The following is a 12,278-nucleotide window of genomic DNA, read 5'->3' as shown; positions in this document are numbered from 1 at the left end:
CATGCATTGAAATAACTTCTCAACACCATACAGAAGCCTAAATTTCTTACTTTGGCTGGTATTTCCACCCTGCCTTTAACTTATCTTCCCAGTGGACCCAGGTCTTGCCCTTAGGATCAACAAAGTATTCATAAATCATGTCTTTGTTGGGGAATGTCCCCTCCATTTCACGAATGTAATTGTCAATTTTTTTACGTCCATCTTCATCAACAGAGCCACAGATAGACCAGATCATGCAGAACTGGAACCACAGCTCCACCATCCTGACAAAATTTTCACTGTCATTGGGGTCCACCTGAAGGAGGAATGATTAGAAAATACAGTAAAAGCGAAGTTTTTTGGAATCCCCAGCAAATTCTTAACAAATCCTAGGAAAATATTACCGTTATAATGAACTCTGATATAACGAATTGCGAATAAAGCGAACTGATTTTGTGTCACATAGAGATTAAAAATAAAGAAAATCAAACTCTTAAAGCGAATTATCAAAATCTTAAAATTCAGAAAAATTAGACTGACATTATTTTTCATAACCATATAGATTTGAAATTCAATTCATCAGAAATCTTTAGTACCCCAAGGAAAATTTTTATTTAATACCATCCAGTACATATTTGGTAGTCTTACTTGAAGGAAAAGATGCATATTGCGAATTTGTTATATATATACTTTAACAAATTCGTTATACGGATATAATGAATTACAGATATAGCAAAGTAAATTCACAGGTCCCAAGGACTTTGCTATAACCAAGTTTTACTGTACTGATTTTTTTATAAGAGGTACAAATGCAATCAAACACAAGTTCATAAAAAAAAAAAACATAAAGCAAACTAAGCTTGCATTATTATTATTAAAATAAAATATTTGAAACATTCACTTTAGCATTCAGTGACAAATAATTTATATTCCAACTTTAAACTACCATTTTACTTTAAAATATAAGAAACTTGGTATCTTAGTATGACCTTGACCTAGATCTGGAACAAAGCTGAAAGCTTAACCACATAAGAAATCTAACATTTAACATGATTTTAGCTGTTTACTTTTTAAAATATAAATACAACATATGACCCTGCAGTCTTCAGTTGAAACATGAATGTGAAACTTTCCCATCAGAAGTCCCATTGGAAATGTAATAATTGCTTTATAAAAATATGACAAGATGCATACAGTCAACTCATGTTTTTTTTTTAAAATCATACAATGTTCCATATCAGCTTGTATACAAGAAGCATAAAAGTTAATTTGAAAGAGGAAAATAAGATGAACAGCAAACTTACCCCATTTTCTACTGTTCCAAGGGCATCAAATAATTTACAGAGAGATGAGACACCATTAAGCTGTGCAATTGGAATCAACTCCTTGCAGTTTGCACGCTTGAATTCCAGGATCTTAACCAGGTACTTATCAAACAGTCTACGGAGTTCTTCCACCAAAGGCTGATAATAGTAAAAAAAAAAATCCATTAATATTCATTTCTTGTTACTTACATTGCTAATTTAAGAGATGAATTTTATTTTTGAGAATTCATGAGGACATGAACTACGACACTTCACGCCTGCATATTTCATGAAGCGCATTAGCGCTTCATGATAAATATGCAGGATGTGAAGCGTTGTAGTTCATGCACCTCATGAAGTCTCAAAAATTAAATTCATATCTTATATTTATTTACATTATTTTTCTGATGACTTGCCACATATTTTTGTCATTCAATGATCACTTTTGAAAAAGTTTGCACTCTTTTTTGTCTTCAATCACATCACAATGGTAATTTTCTTACTTATCCAACAGTAGTTCATGAGAATATGAACTTTTTCTAATTTGCAAAGAATCTTAAGGAAAAATATTTGGAAATGTAAATATAAGGTAATATTACTTTGATAAGGGCCAAAAATTTTATAAGGAGGAAGAAAATCTTTTCTAAATAGTCTATTACCTTATTCTCCTTTTTCTTTTCCAACCAGGATTCTACATATGGCTGCCAGCCTATGTCTTGGTAATCTGCGTACACCATACCACATCGAGACACGGTGGCAGGGGAAGCCACTGCTAGATCCTCCACCTCGAACAGAAGAGACACTTGTTCAGGCATAGCAATGCGCTCGCCATTGATCAGGGTCAGAATTTTATTGTCGTCCATCACTGAGTTCATGCTTTCTATCCAAAGAGTGTCCACTGGTCCATCAAAGACCAGCCACTTCTCATCTGGCTTCTCATCTAATCAACAAACACTTAATTATTAAAATTACTTTAAAATGCCAGCCGTATACAGTGAAATCTGTGAATGTTAGATATTAACCTGCACAGGTCTGCCTCATCACACTTGACAGTACACCGTCTGTCCACTCATTTGTATTGATGTCAAATTCACCATAAAGCTCTCCTAGAGACAGAGACTTGGGATTCAGAGGAAAGTCCTGAAATAATTAACCTCTATATAAGGATAAATGAATTAACATTTAAAAAAAAACATAAATGAATCTTCAATGCTCATCTAATCATATGCTGAATTAAATCAAAAATAAAAGAGATATTTAGACTCAATCAAATTTCATAAACTTCAACCTTTAAACTATTCAAGTGGCACAATGCAAAATTCTGAGCTTTCTATAGGATAGTCCATTACCAAAGTATCAGTAACTTCCGAGACAGAATGCCTCTCCCTCCCCCCTTCTGAACTTCCCCCTTTCTACAGGCCTAGAGTAAGATTTACCTTGACTGCCTGATAAGCCGCTCCCTCTTTGTTCAGTCTTGTCATGGCCGACTGTAACATTCGCCAGCTAACTGTTTTTCCTGACTGGGTACCACCCACAATCATCACAGAGTGACGAGAGCTCTTTGTCTCGTACAGCTGTATGATCTTTGTTACTGTATGGGTGTTGACCTGCAGACTGTTATTCTTTAGCTCCGCCTGAATAGCTTTCTTCATCTGAAGTCATAATGTAAACACGATAAGAATTTTTTTCCTTTTTTTTGGGGGGGGGGGGGGGGGGGGGGATGTCACATGATATGCTGTACATCAATATTATTCCAGGGTCCAAAATTTCATGATTTGTTACATTAGGGTATCAATCACAATGGTTTTAGTTTCACATTATAGATGTGAGCCTTCTGACAGATATTTTACTCTATGATCTGATAACTTTATTCACTACCAGTATTTGATTTTATTTAATAGTGAAATTTAAACCAATTCACAAAAAATTCCCAAACTATCAGGTAAGAATAATCACCAATCTAGATCAAGACATGTTTTTGATCCATCGTTAAAATTTAAGAAAATGTCTTGAGACTTGTCAAAAATTTGCAGGAAGAAAATCATTTAAAACATAAGAAACAATGAAATTATATATGTAGATCTCACACTGGAGACAGAAGGCTCTGAATTCCATACATATGCAATTTTTGAAAGTTGAATTAACACAGTTCTATGTTGAAAATTGAACTATCTTCTTGTTGAAACGAAGTAGGTTACCTCCGAGTAGTCAATGGTGGGAGTTTCTATTCCTGGGAAAAGGTCCGACATAATGCCATTAAACAGTGGCAGATCTGTGGATGTAAGCTTAGCCACATTCATATCCTTCATGGACAGGAGTAAGATCTGTAAAACATGCCACGTACTTTGTTTAAAGTGCTACATTCCTTTTTGCAGCTAATCAGAGTATTCCATTCAATGAAAAAATTCTAAATTTTCATATCTGCAGTAAAGTTTGAAGTAAAGCTAATCTTTATTAATTCAAACACACAAAGAAAACAAAAGCACTAAACTAATTTGTTTAACAAGAGGCCCATGGGCCACATCGCTCACCTGAGTAACTTTGGCCATGCTGTTTATTACCAGACTTCCCCCCATGTAATACCTATTGTGGCCCCGCCCTACCCCCAGGGGCCATGATTTGAACAATTTAGAATCTACACTACCCCAGGATGCTTCCACATAAGTTTCAGTTTTTCTGGTCCAGTGGTTCTTGAGAAGGTTTTTAAAGATTTTTCCTATATATTTCAATGTAAAACTTGGGATTCCCTGTTTCCCTGTTGTGCCCCCCCCCCCATCCCCGGGGTCATGATTTGAACAATTTAGAGTGTACACTACTTGAGGATGTTTCCACGTAAGTTTCAGCTTTTCTGGCTCAGTGGTTCTTGAAAAGAAGATTTTTAAAGATTTTTCCTATATATTTCAATGTAAAACTTGTATTCCCTATTATGGCCCCGCCCTAACCCCGGGGGTCATGATTTGAAAAAATTAGAATTTACACTACCTCAGGATGCTTCCACATAAGTTTCAGCTTTTCTGGCTCAGTGGTTCTTGAGAAGAAGATTTTTAAAGATTTCTCCTATATATTTCAATGTAAAACTTGGATTCCCTATTGTGGCCCCACCCTACCCCCGAGGGTCACGATTTGAACAATTTAGAATCTACACTACACAAGGATGCTTCCACATAAGTTTCAGCTTCTCTGGCCCAGTGGTTCTTGAGAAGAAGATTTTTAAAGATTTCTCCTATATATTTCAATGTAAAACTTGGATTCCCTATTGTGGCCCCGCCCTACCCCCGGGGGTCATGATTTTTACAATTTAGAATCTACATTACCCCAGGATGCTTCCACATAAGTTTCAGCTTTTCTGGCCCAGTGGTTCTTGAGAAGAAGATTTTTAAAGATTTCTCCTATATATTTCAATGTAAAACTTGGATTCCCTATTGTGGCCCCGCCCTACCCCCGGGGGTCATGATTTGAACAATTTAGAATCTACACTACCCCAGGATGCTTCCACATAAGTTTCAGCTTTTCTGGCCCAGTGGTTCTTGAGAAGAAGATTTTTAAAGATTTCTCCTATATATTTCAATGTAAAACTTGGATTCCCTATTGTGGCCCCGCCCTACCCCCGGGGGTCATGATTTTAACAATTTAGAATCTACACTATCCCAGGATGCTTCCATATAAGTTTCAGCTTTTCTGGCCCAGTGGTTCTTGAGAAGAAGATTTTTTTATGACCCCACCCTATTTTTGTCTTTTCTTGATTATCTCCCCTTGTAAGGGGACTTGGCCCTTTATTTTAACAATTTAAACTCCCCTTCCCCCAAGGATACTTTGTACCAAGTTTGGTTAAAATTGGCCCAGTGGTTCTTGAGAAGAAGTTGAAAATGTGAAAAGTTTACAGACGGACGGACAGACGGACAGACGGACGGACGACGGACAACGGGTGATCAGAAAAGCTCACTTGAGCTTTCAGCTCTGGTGAGCTAAAAAATTTCGAACTATGTTCCAAAATGTTCCAAATTTCATTAACAAACCTCTTCATCAGGCATGTTGGGATTGGACCTCTTCTTGGCACCTGCGTATCTCAACACGGACACTAAGGCACGTAAACCAAAGTCATAGTGATCCTGTTTGGACAACTGCTGCTCGGCCAAGGAATACAGAGTGTACACTTTCTTGGCAAGAACCTGCAAAGAAAAATTTTAAGGATTTGTGTATTTCCTTGTGCTCTACTATTGCATAGAGAATTATTTTTGAAATCAGAGGGAAGGAAATTCAATTTCTTTTTTATTCAACATAAGAGAATATCTTGTACCCTGGTATTTCCAAAGCCTTCTCCAAACAGAATGATTTCAGAGATCATGGCAGAGTCTGGAACAACCATAGCAATGGGACGGAACATGGATTTCAAGTTGTCTGGTAATTCTGTTCTACCGGCATATCCTAGAAAACACAGATTAGTCAGGTCAATCAGCCAGTGTCACAACATGTCATATCAAAACACACTGTAGAAAAATCGGTTTAATGAATCATGGCTGGGGTTCAATTTTTTTTGCAATTCTCAATAATTCAAATTTACCATTCTAATTTTCAAGTTTGCACTTTATGCGATTTCATTCAAAATGGAATACCAGAAAGATAGATTTGAATATTTTGCAATTTTATTTTTTTTGTTGTTGTTGTAATTTTGATAAAAGTTCAAAATTCTGTAAAAACAGGAAACCCGCAAAAATGACCAGTGATGCTGTATATCATATAAATAGGTGTCTCACCTGGATTCATTGTGATGAAGATTCCACAAGACCACACCAGATCAATTTCTCTTCCCTCAAACACAAATCTGGCTTGTCCAGTTGACAAGGCCAGTAAAATGGCCAGGATCTGCTGGGCAACTACAGACAGCACCTCAATATTGATTCTGTTAAACTCGTCAAAGCAACCCCATGCACCAGTCTGTAAGAAATATGTTCATTCAATCTATTTCTAAAATAACTTGAACATAAATGATGAATGGTTACTTAAAGAAAAGTCTTGTCACCAATTAGCAACTGACAACCAGATATATAATGGCTTTGATGGAGATCTTAAAAAAGTCAATCTGTGTATCACAAAGTACACATTCACATAAACATACCTGGGCTAGACCTGAGAACATTTTGCCCATAGATTTGTAATCCAAACCCTCGGAGCAGTTGACAACAATGACGTACATGCCCAGGGATTTGCCCAAATCTTTGACAGTCTCTGTTTTTCCTGTTCCTGCGGGGCCTTTAGGACTCCCTCCTCGATGGAGGTGAAGTGCTGTTGTCAGGGTAACGTAACATCTGTCAGTGAGTGGGGTGATGACTAGACGACCAGAATTTCCCAGGTACTCATAGCCATAAGGGAACTGTGTATTAGTCTGCTTCACAACACAGTTATCGATTGGGGGCTATAACAAAATATAGAAATAGATAGTAAATGAACAAGGTACCCTTGATTTGTATGCTCTTTGCTCTCTAATGTTAAAGCTACCACAACCAGTGCTTACACGAATGATACATCAATACTTTGCATGTTTGCCATATCGGCAATAATCACCTTTTCCCAGTAAAGTCTCAGCTGGCTCAGCCATTCAAAGGCATTTTCATCAGACACACCCCCTTTAATTAGTTTCTCAATAATGTCTCTAGCATGAATCTCAATGGTCACAAGAGCCACAATTTTCAAACGCTGCATTTTTTCAAGTTTTCCTCGGATGGCTTCAGACAGCTTGTTCAACATGGCTACTTGTTTCTTTTTCATGGTTTTGAGTGCTTTCTTGTCTCCTCTGTCTTTGGTCAGCCTCAGGGCTTTCTCGACATCAGCTGTCCACTGAATCTGACTGGCTGTAATACACAACTGACCAGGATGGTCCTTAATCCACTTGTCTCTCTTTGTCATTCCATGCTTTTGTTTTAAATTTCCTTTACATTTCTTAAGTTCATCTTGTAAAGTCCATCTCATTGTCTTCTCCACGTCACATAACCAAGACTAAAACAAATACCGGTAAACACTGATATGTTGTTAAATACCTGATAGACATTGAATGGAGTGAAATATAATAGCAATCACCTAAAACTGATTGGAAAGATAGCATTAAGTGGGTATAGCAAAAATGTTGTTTATTTCCAGTACTGCCTTCAGTAGATACATTCCCTTAAAGAATGCACAATACAATTGAGACACTGCTTTGATGCCACTGAAGACTTTTTTCCTACCTCAACCGGGCCATCCAAGTAAACAGGCCTCTCATAGGGCACCACTTCTCCATCTGAGGATATCATAGCATTAGCCTCCCATTTCAGTCCAGGCTATAATACAAAGCAACACTTTGTCAGATCAAATTTATATCTATATCTGTGATACAAATTATAAATCTGTGACTACATTGTCTCTACAAACTTAGTCAGCTTTACCTTGTTCATATCTAAGCTCTTGATGTTGTCAAAGCATTTTTTGAGGTGAGGCTGAACTGCTTTGGGATTTTTGGACTGTCCTAGAATTTCTAATAAGTCATCGTTAGACAGGAAGTAGAATCGTGGGAAGATCTGACGCTTGGTTTCCAGATACATGTCCAGTGATTTCTGAATCTCCTCCAGCTTCACATTCATGTCATTCAGTTCCTCAAGCAAACCTGTCCCAAAATAACACAAAATAACAGTTACAAAAACATGTGGGTGCTGACACAACTTTCAATATATCCATATAGCTTTTCAAATTTTTAAGATAGAGAATTTAAATTTTGTCAAGGTGAAGATCAGGAATGATAATGAAAGATTTCTGGTGATCTATCATAAATATAAAATGTAGCATGAAGGCAATGGCAAATCAAACTTTGTTATCTACAGTTTCCAAGATGTTTGTTTTTCTCTGTATGTGTGGTTGTTTTATGTGTACATTTTGAGACTTCCTGAAGAGATTCATTTATTCAAAAGAATTCGTTTGGGACAGAGGTGTCTAAATTAATTATATATTTGTTTGGGATAGAGGTGTCTAGATTAATTATCAATTTGTTTTCCTTTATACAAGACTTACAGACATTTCCTGATTTAACTAAAATATACATTAAATGTGAGTTTCTACAATAATTCTGAAAATGAGGGCAGAAACAGGGAAATTATACAACTAGTACTTGACATTTCTACTAGAATCTTGGTGATTTTTTTACCTTCATGATGAGTTCCTCTCAGGGCATTCCGGTCCTTGTTCAGCCTAGTCATAATGACTTTCCACTTGGCATTAACGTCATCAAAGTCTGCCGACTCCCGTGGTAACTGTTTCCTGATGTCTTCTCCCAGGAAGATATTCTGTAATTATTTAAATATGGTAGAAACATTTTATAAAATGAACATTAAAACAAACAAAAAAAATAGTGATGAATTATGCCTTGACTACATCTGACTATAAAACTACACATTTCAAAAGACACACGGAATATTACAGCTGATTTCACTGAACATAAGATAATGTATTTCTTAATACATTCATCGACTATGAATAATTTAAAAATGTATGAAATGAATCACTTAATAAATGTCAAGATACATTCAAAGCTTATGAACCATGAAAATATAATCAAGATACATTAATGCCTATGAACCTCTTTAACCACCTCAACTTAAGATCTTTCATATACCTCTGAAGGAATCATTTAATATAATACATAATATAATACCTATGAGCCACTTAACATACCTTAAGATAGATATACATGTATTACCTATGAACTCTTTAAGACATATACAATCCCAGTGAACCGTTTAACATACCTCGAGATACATCCATTGTCGCTGAACAGTAAGCAGCATCTCTACTACTTCCAGGATGTGAGACAGAGTCCTTTCCCATTTATCAACTTCCTGTTCAAAGGCCTTGACAAATCTTGAGGCTTTCATTGTGGAGAGTTGGACTTGATTGTCCTCCAGAGCTGTGAACACATCATCTGTACTCCTGTAAATCAAAGTTTGTGGCCATTATTTTTCTGTACTGATATTTCCCAGCAAAAAATAAATTAGACCCCTCACTCAAAAGGCACTAACATATTTTACTGACTTTGCAATTATAATTTACAGAATTTACTCAAAAATATTATAAATTTCTCAGATTTAAAAACTCAGAAAGAACAAAAAAAAAAAAAAAAAAAAAAATCAGGGGTATACCTACCCATAGATTCTCATAATTAAAACTAGAAATATGTCCATAGGACATGAATGCCCCACCAGGGTTCATTAGTAAAGCAACATAAAAATTTGTATTAGACTATGTGTATAAAGTTTTATGAAAATACCTTGAATAGTTTCTTTAAAACAGAGTTTAATACACAATGAATAGTAGAGTCAAAGGTCATTGGGAAGGTTAAGGTAAAAAAAAAATTGGACAACTGATAAATTTTCACCAAATAATGTATCAATGCATAAGCTTACATAAAAAAATATCTAGAAAAGTGTCTTTAAAACTGAGCTATACACAAATTTGAGAAAGTGGGTCAAGGTCAAAGAAAAGGTCATGGTCAAAGAAAAGGTCAAGGTAAAAAAATGTTGATGCACTTGAATAGCTCTCATCAATATGTATCAGCAAATGAAGTTTGATAAAATATCTTGTATAGTTTCTTTGAAACTGAGCTAAATGCAAAGTGTGAAGGAAGGACAGACAGAAGGACTGAAGATGGAAATGACAAATACAAAGTACCATTATATACATACATATTCATGGTAGGGTATAAAAATGATCACAGTAATTCTACATGTGGAAGTAGGAGCCAGGTAATATGTGTAGTAGAGGAATCATAATCAGTAGAATATACAAACAACCCTCACCTGACTTTGAAATGACCCCTGTCTTTGTACGATGTTATATCCAGTTCTGTACTCTCCCATGTTCTGGCAATAGCTTCCAGACCCTAAAGATAAAAAACGATGGAATTCTGATTGAAAAACATCTCAATTACCTTAAAAGATACGATTTTCAAAGCAGATGATATTTTCACCTGTTCAATTGCCAATTCCTTGGTTGCAGCACCAGATATGTCACCAATGGTTTCAGCATACTGATCAAATCCAAATTCTATGATCTTTTCCAAAGTGAAGTCTTCTGATTTGTGATCAAATTGACGCTGCATCTCAGTCTGAAAGAAGAAATAATTAACATACAATAATCAATATTAATATAGGTGGATTAGAACCTACAAGAATTGAAACTTAATTTAAAAAAAAAAATCTTGAGGAAGTCTTTTTCTATTTAAAAAGGCATCATAAATTGATTACACACATATTATTCCTTCATGTTGTGTACAATTGAATGTGATTTACCTGGATTTTGTCCCAGTGACGTGGCCGCATAGCTTTGTTCTTTAGATCAGTAATCAGTGGCATTGTTCTCTTAAACTGATCCACACGGTTCCTGCTTGTTTCCACAACTTCCCAATTCTTATCCTACAGGAGAAGGAAAAATGCGTTGTTTCCATCACATTTTTTTTTACCATTAAAAGGGTTATCACAAAAAACAGTCATCCATAGGTAAACTAAGCCCCATTCTATAAGTGATAGGTTTACCTTTAATTCTTTGCTCATCCTGTTCAGTTTCTTGTATATTGTCTGTGAGGAAGTCTCCATATTTTCAGTCTGAAGCTGAGTAAACTGATTCCCTTTCCAATCTCCCCAGAGGCCTTCCCATTCTTTGTTCAGGTTCCAAATAGTCTCAATTACCTCCAGATCCTTCAATACAGCAGTTATAACAATCAATTTGACATAATAGTATTTCAATTCTTAATCCATGGTCAACTCTATATATTTTACATTAAAATGTGAGAGAAGTGTAATCATATCAATATAATGAAAGGTTGTATGAATACATATTAAAACATCCCTCAAAACTTCATTTTGACTTCTTTAAACTCTTTTGGATCTGCTTTTACAATTCAACCTTGGATTTATAACCAAAAAGCCAAAAAGAGCACAACTTAGTTACATGAATTTCAAGTAATATATATTCCAATTGCCAAAAACCAACAATTGGATCATTCACCTATCCATGCAGATTCACTCCTTTCAACAGCTTCTCCAACTTCCTATCACCACTCTGTATAACAACTTATCTCCACTTTCCATGATCACTCTTCCCCACCCCCCATCTTCTATTTATAATAACTTCTCCCCATCTCCCATCACCACTCTATACAACAACAACTTCCCATCATCACTCTGTACAACAACTCCCCATCATCACTCTGTACAACAAATTTCCCCATCAACACTCTATACAACAACTCCCCATCATCACTCTGTACAACAAATTTCCGTCACCCGCATGGCACAGTGGTTAGAGCATTTGCTCTAGAGTCGCAGAGTAAGGAGTTGATCCTTACATCGCGTGTTCGAATCCCACTGCAGGACATGGAGACCGGTCCTTTGGATGAAACTGTATAAACAGAGGTCCCGTGTCACAGTATGTGCTGTCACGAAAAAGATCCCTCATTGCTCAATGACCCTGAGTGCAGAGTAAAGGCCTAAATTTTACAGCCCTTCATTGGTAAAAGGTGGTGTCTCAAGTTATGAGTGAAAAATTCAAGAAAAGGGACATAAAAACAAACAAGCAACAAATTTTCCAATCAACACTGTACCAATTCCTAATTTCCCATCACTATTCTGTAAAACACTTCTCCTTCTCACATTATAATTATGTTCCAATCTTCCATGTACTGTCAAGGGTTAACCTCTTTTACTAGGCATTCTTACTTTCTCTAGATTTGCAATCTCCTTTGATGGTGGTTGATCAATCTTGAAGATGTTAAGTCCTTTCCGAATCTCTTGTTCTTGTTTCTTTAGAGCCTCCATCTGAGATCGGATGTTGTTGATGTTCTCCAGAGCCTCTGCTGTGGCGATGCTACTGGTGAATGGTCCTTTGGTTTGGAATTCATCAACCAAATTGTGAACTTGTTTCTTGAATTCTTCAGACTGGGCCAGCAATCCACTTCTGAATTTTTCCTGAAGACAA

At 36.2% G+C, this 12,278-nt stretch overlaps 1 protein-coding gene across 1 annotated transcript in view; it reads right to left on the bottom strand.

Annotated features, from left to right (window-relative positions):
• The window catches only part of LOC133201200 (dynein axonemal heavy chain 2-like), a 48,497-nt gene that overhangs the window by 19,843 nt on the left and 16,376 nt on the right, over window positions 1-12,278 (bottom strand). Inside the window, exons 22-41 of the mRNA XM_061336996.1 lie at window positions 12,020-12,268; window positions 10,838-10,999; window positions 10,595-10,717; window positions 10,273-10,410; window positions 10,103-10,185; window positions 9,056-9,236; window positions 8,455-8,593; window positions 7,703-7,920; window positions 7,505-7,597; window positions 6,846-7,277; window positions 6,400-6,696; window positions 6,038-6,218; window positions 5,581-5,708; window positions 5,300-5,452; window positions 3,482-3,607; window positions 2,720-2,935; window positions 2,306-2,423; window positions 1,943-2,223; window positions 1,284-1,442; window positions 51-295 (exon numbers count right to left, since the gene is read on the bottom strand). Of these exons, the coding sequence (XP_061192980.1) occupies window positions 51-295; window positions 1,284-1,442; window positions 1,943-2,223; window positions 2,306-2,423; window positions 2,720-2,935; window positions 3,482-3,607; window positions 5,300-5,452; window positions 5,581-5,708; window positions 6,038-6,218; window positions 6,400-6,696; window positions 6,846-7,277; window positions 7,505-7,597; window positions 7,703-7,920; window positions 8,455-8,593; window positions 9,056-9,236; window positions 10,103-10,185; window positions 10,273-10,410; window positions 10,595-10,717; window positions 10,838-10,999; window positions 12,020-12,268 (3,722 nt within the window). The remainder of the gene's footprint in view (window positions 1-50; window positions 296-1,283; window positions 1,443-1,942; window positions 2,224-2,305; window positions 2,424-2,719; window positions 2,936-3,481; window positions 3,608-5,299; window positions 5,453-5,580; window positions 5,709-6,037; window positions 6,219-6,399; window positions 6,697-6,845; window positions 7,278-7,504; window positions 7,598-7,702; window positions 7,921-8,454; window positions 8,594-9,055; window positions 9,237-10,102; window positions 10,186-10,272; window positions 10,411-10,594; window positions 10,718-10,837; window positions 11,000-12,019; window positions 12,269-12,278) is intronic.

The sequence above is a fragment of the Saccostrea echinata genome, unplaced genomic scaffold, assembly GCF_033153115.1.
Source record: "Saccostrea echinata isolate AGI-Se365-2 ecotype Australia unplaced genomic scaffold, CSIRO_AGI_Sech_v1 ptg000042l, whole genome shotgun sequence".
NCBI classification, from domain to species: Eukaryota; Metazoa; Mollusca; class Bivalvia; order Ostreida; family Ostreidae; genus Saccostrea; species Saccostrea echinata.
This window is presented reverse-complemented; position numbering and strand designations above follow the sequence as displayed.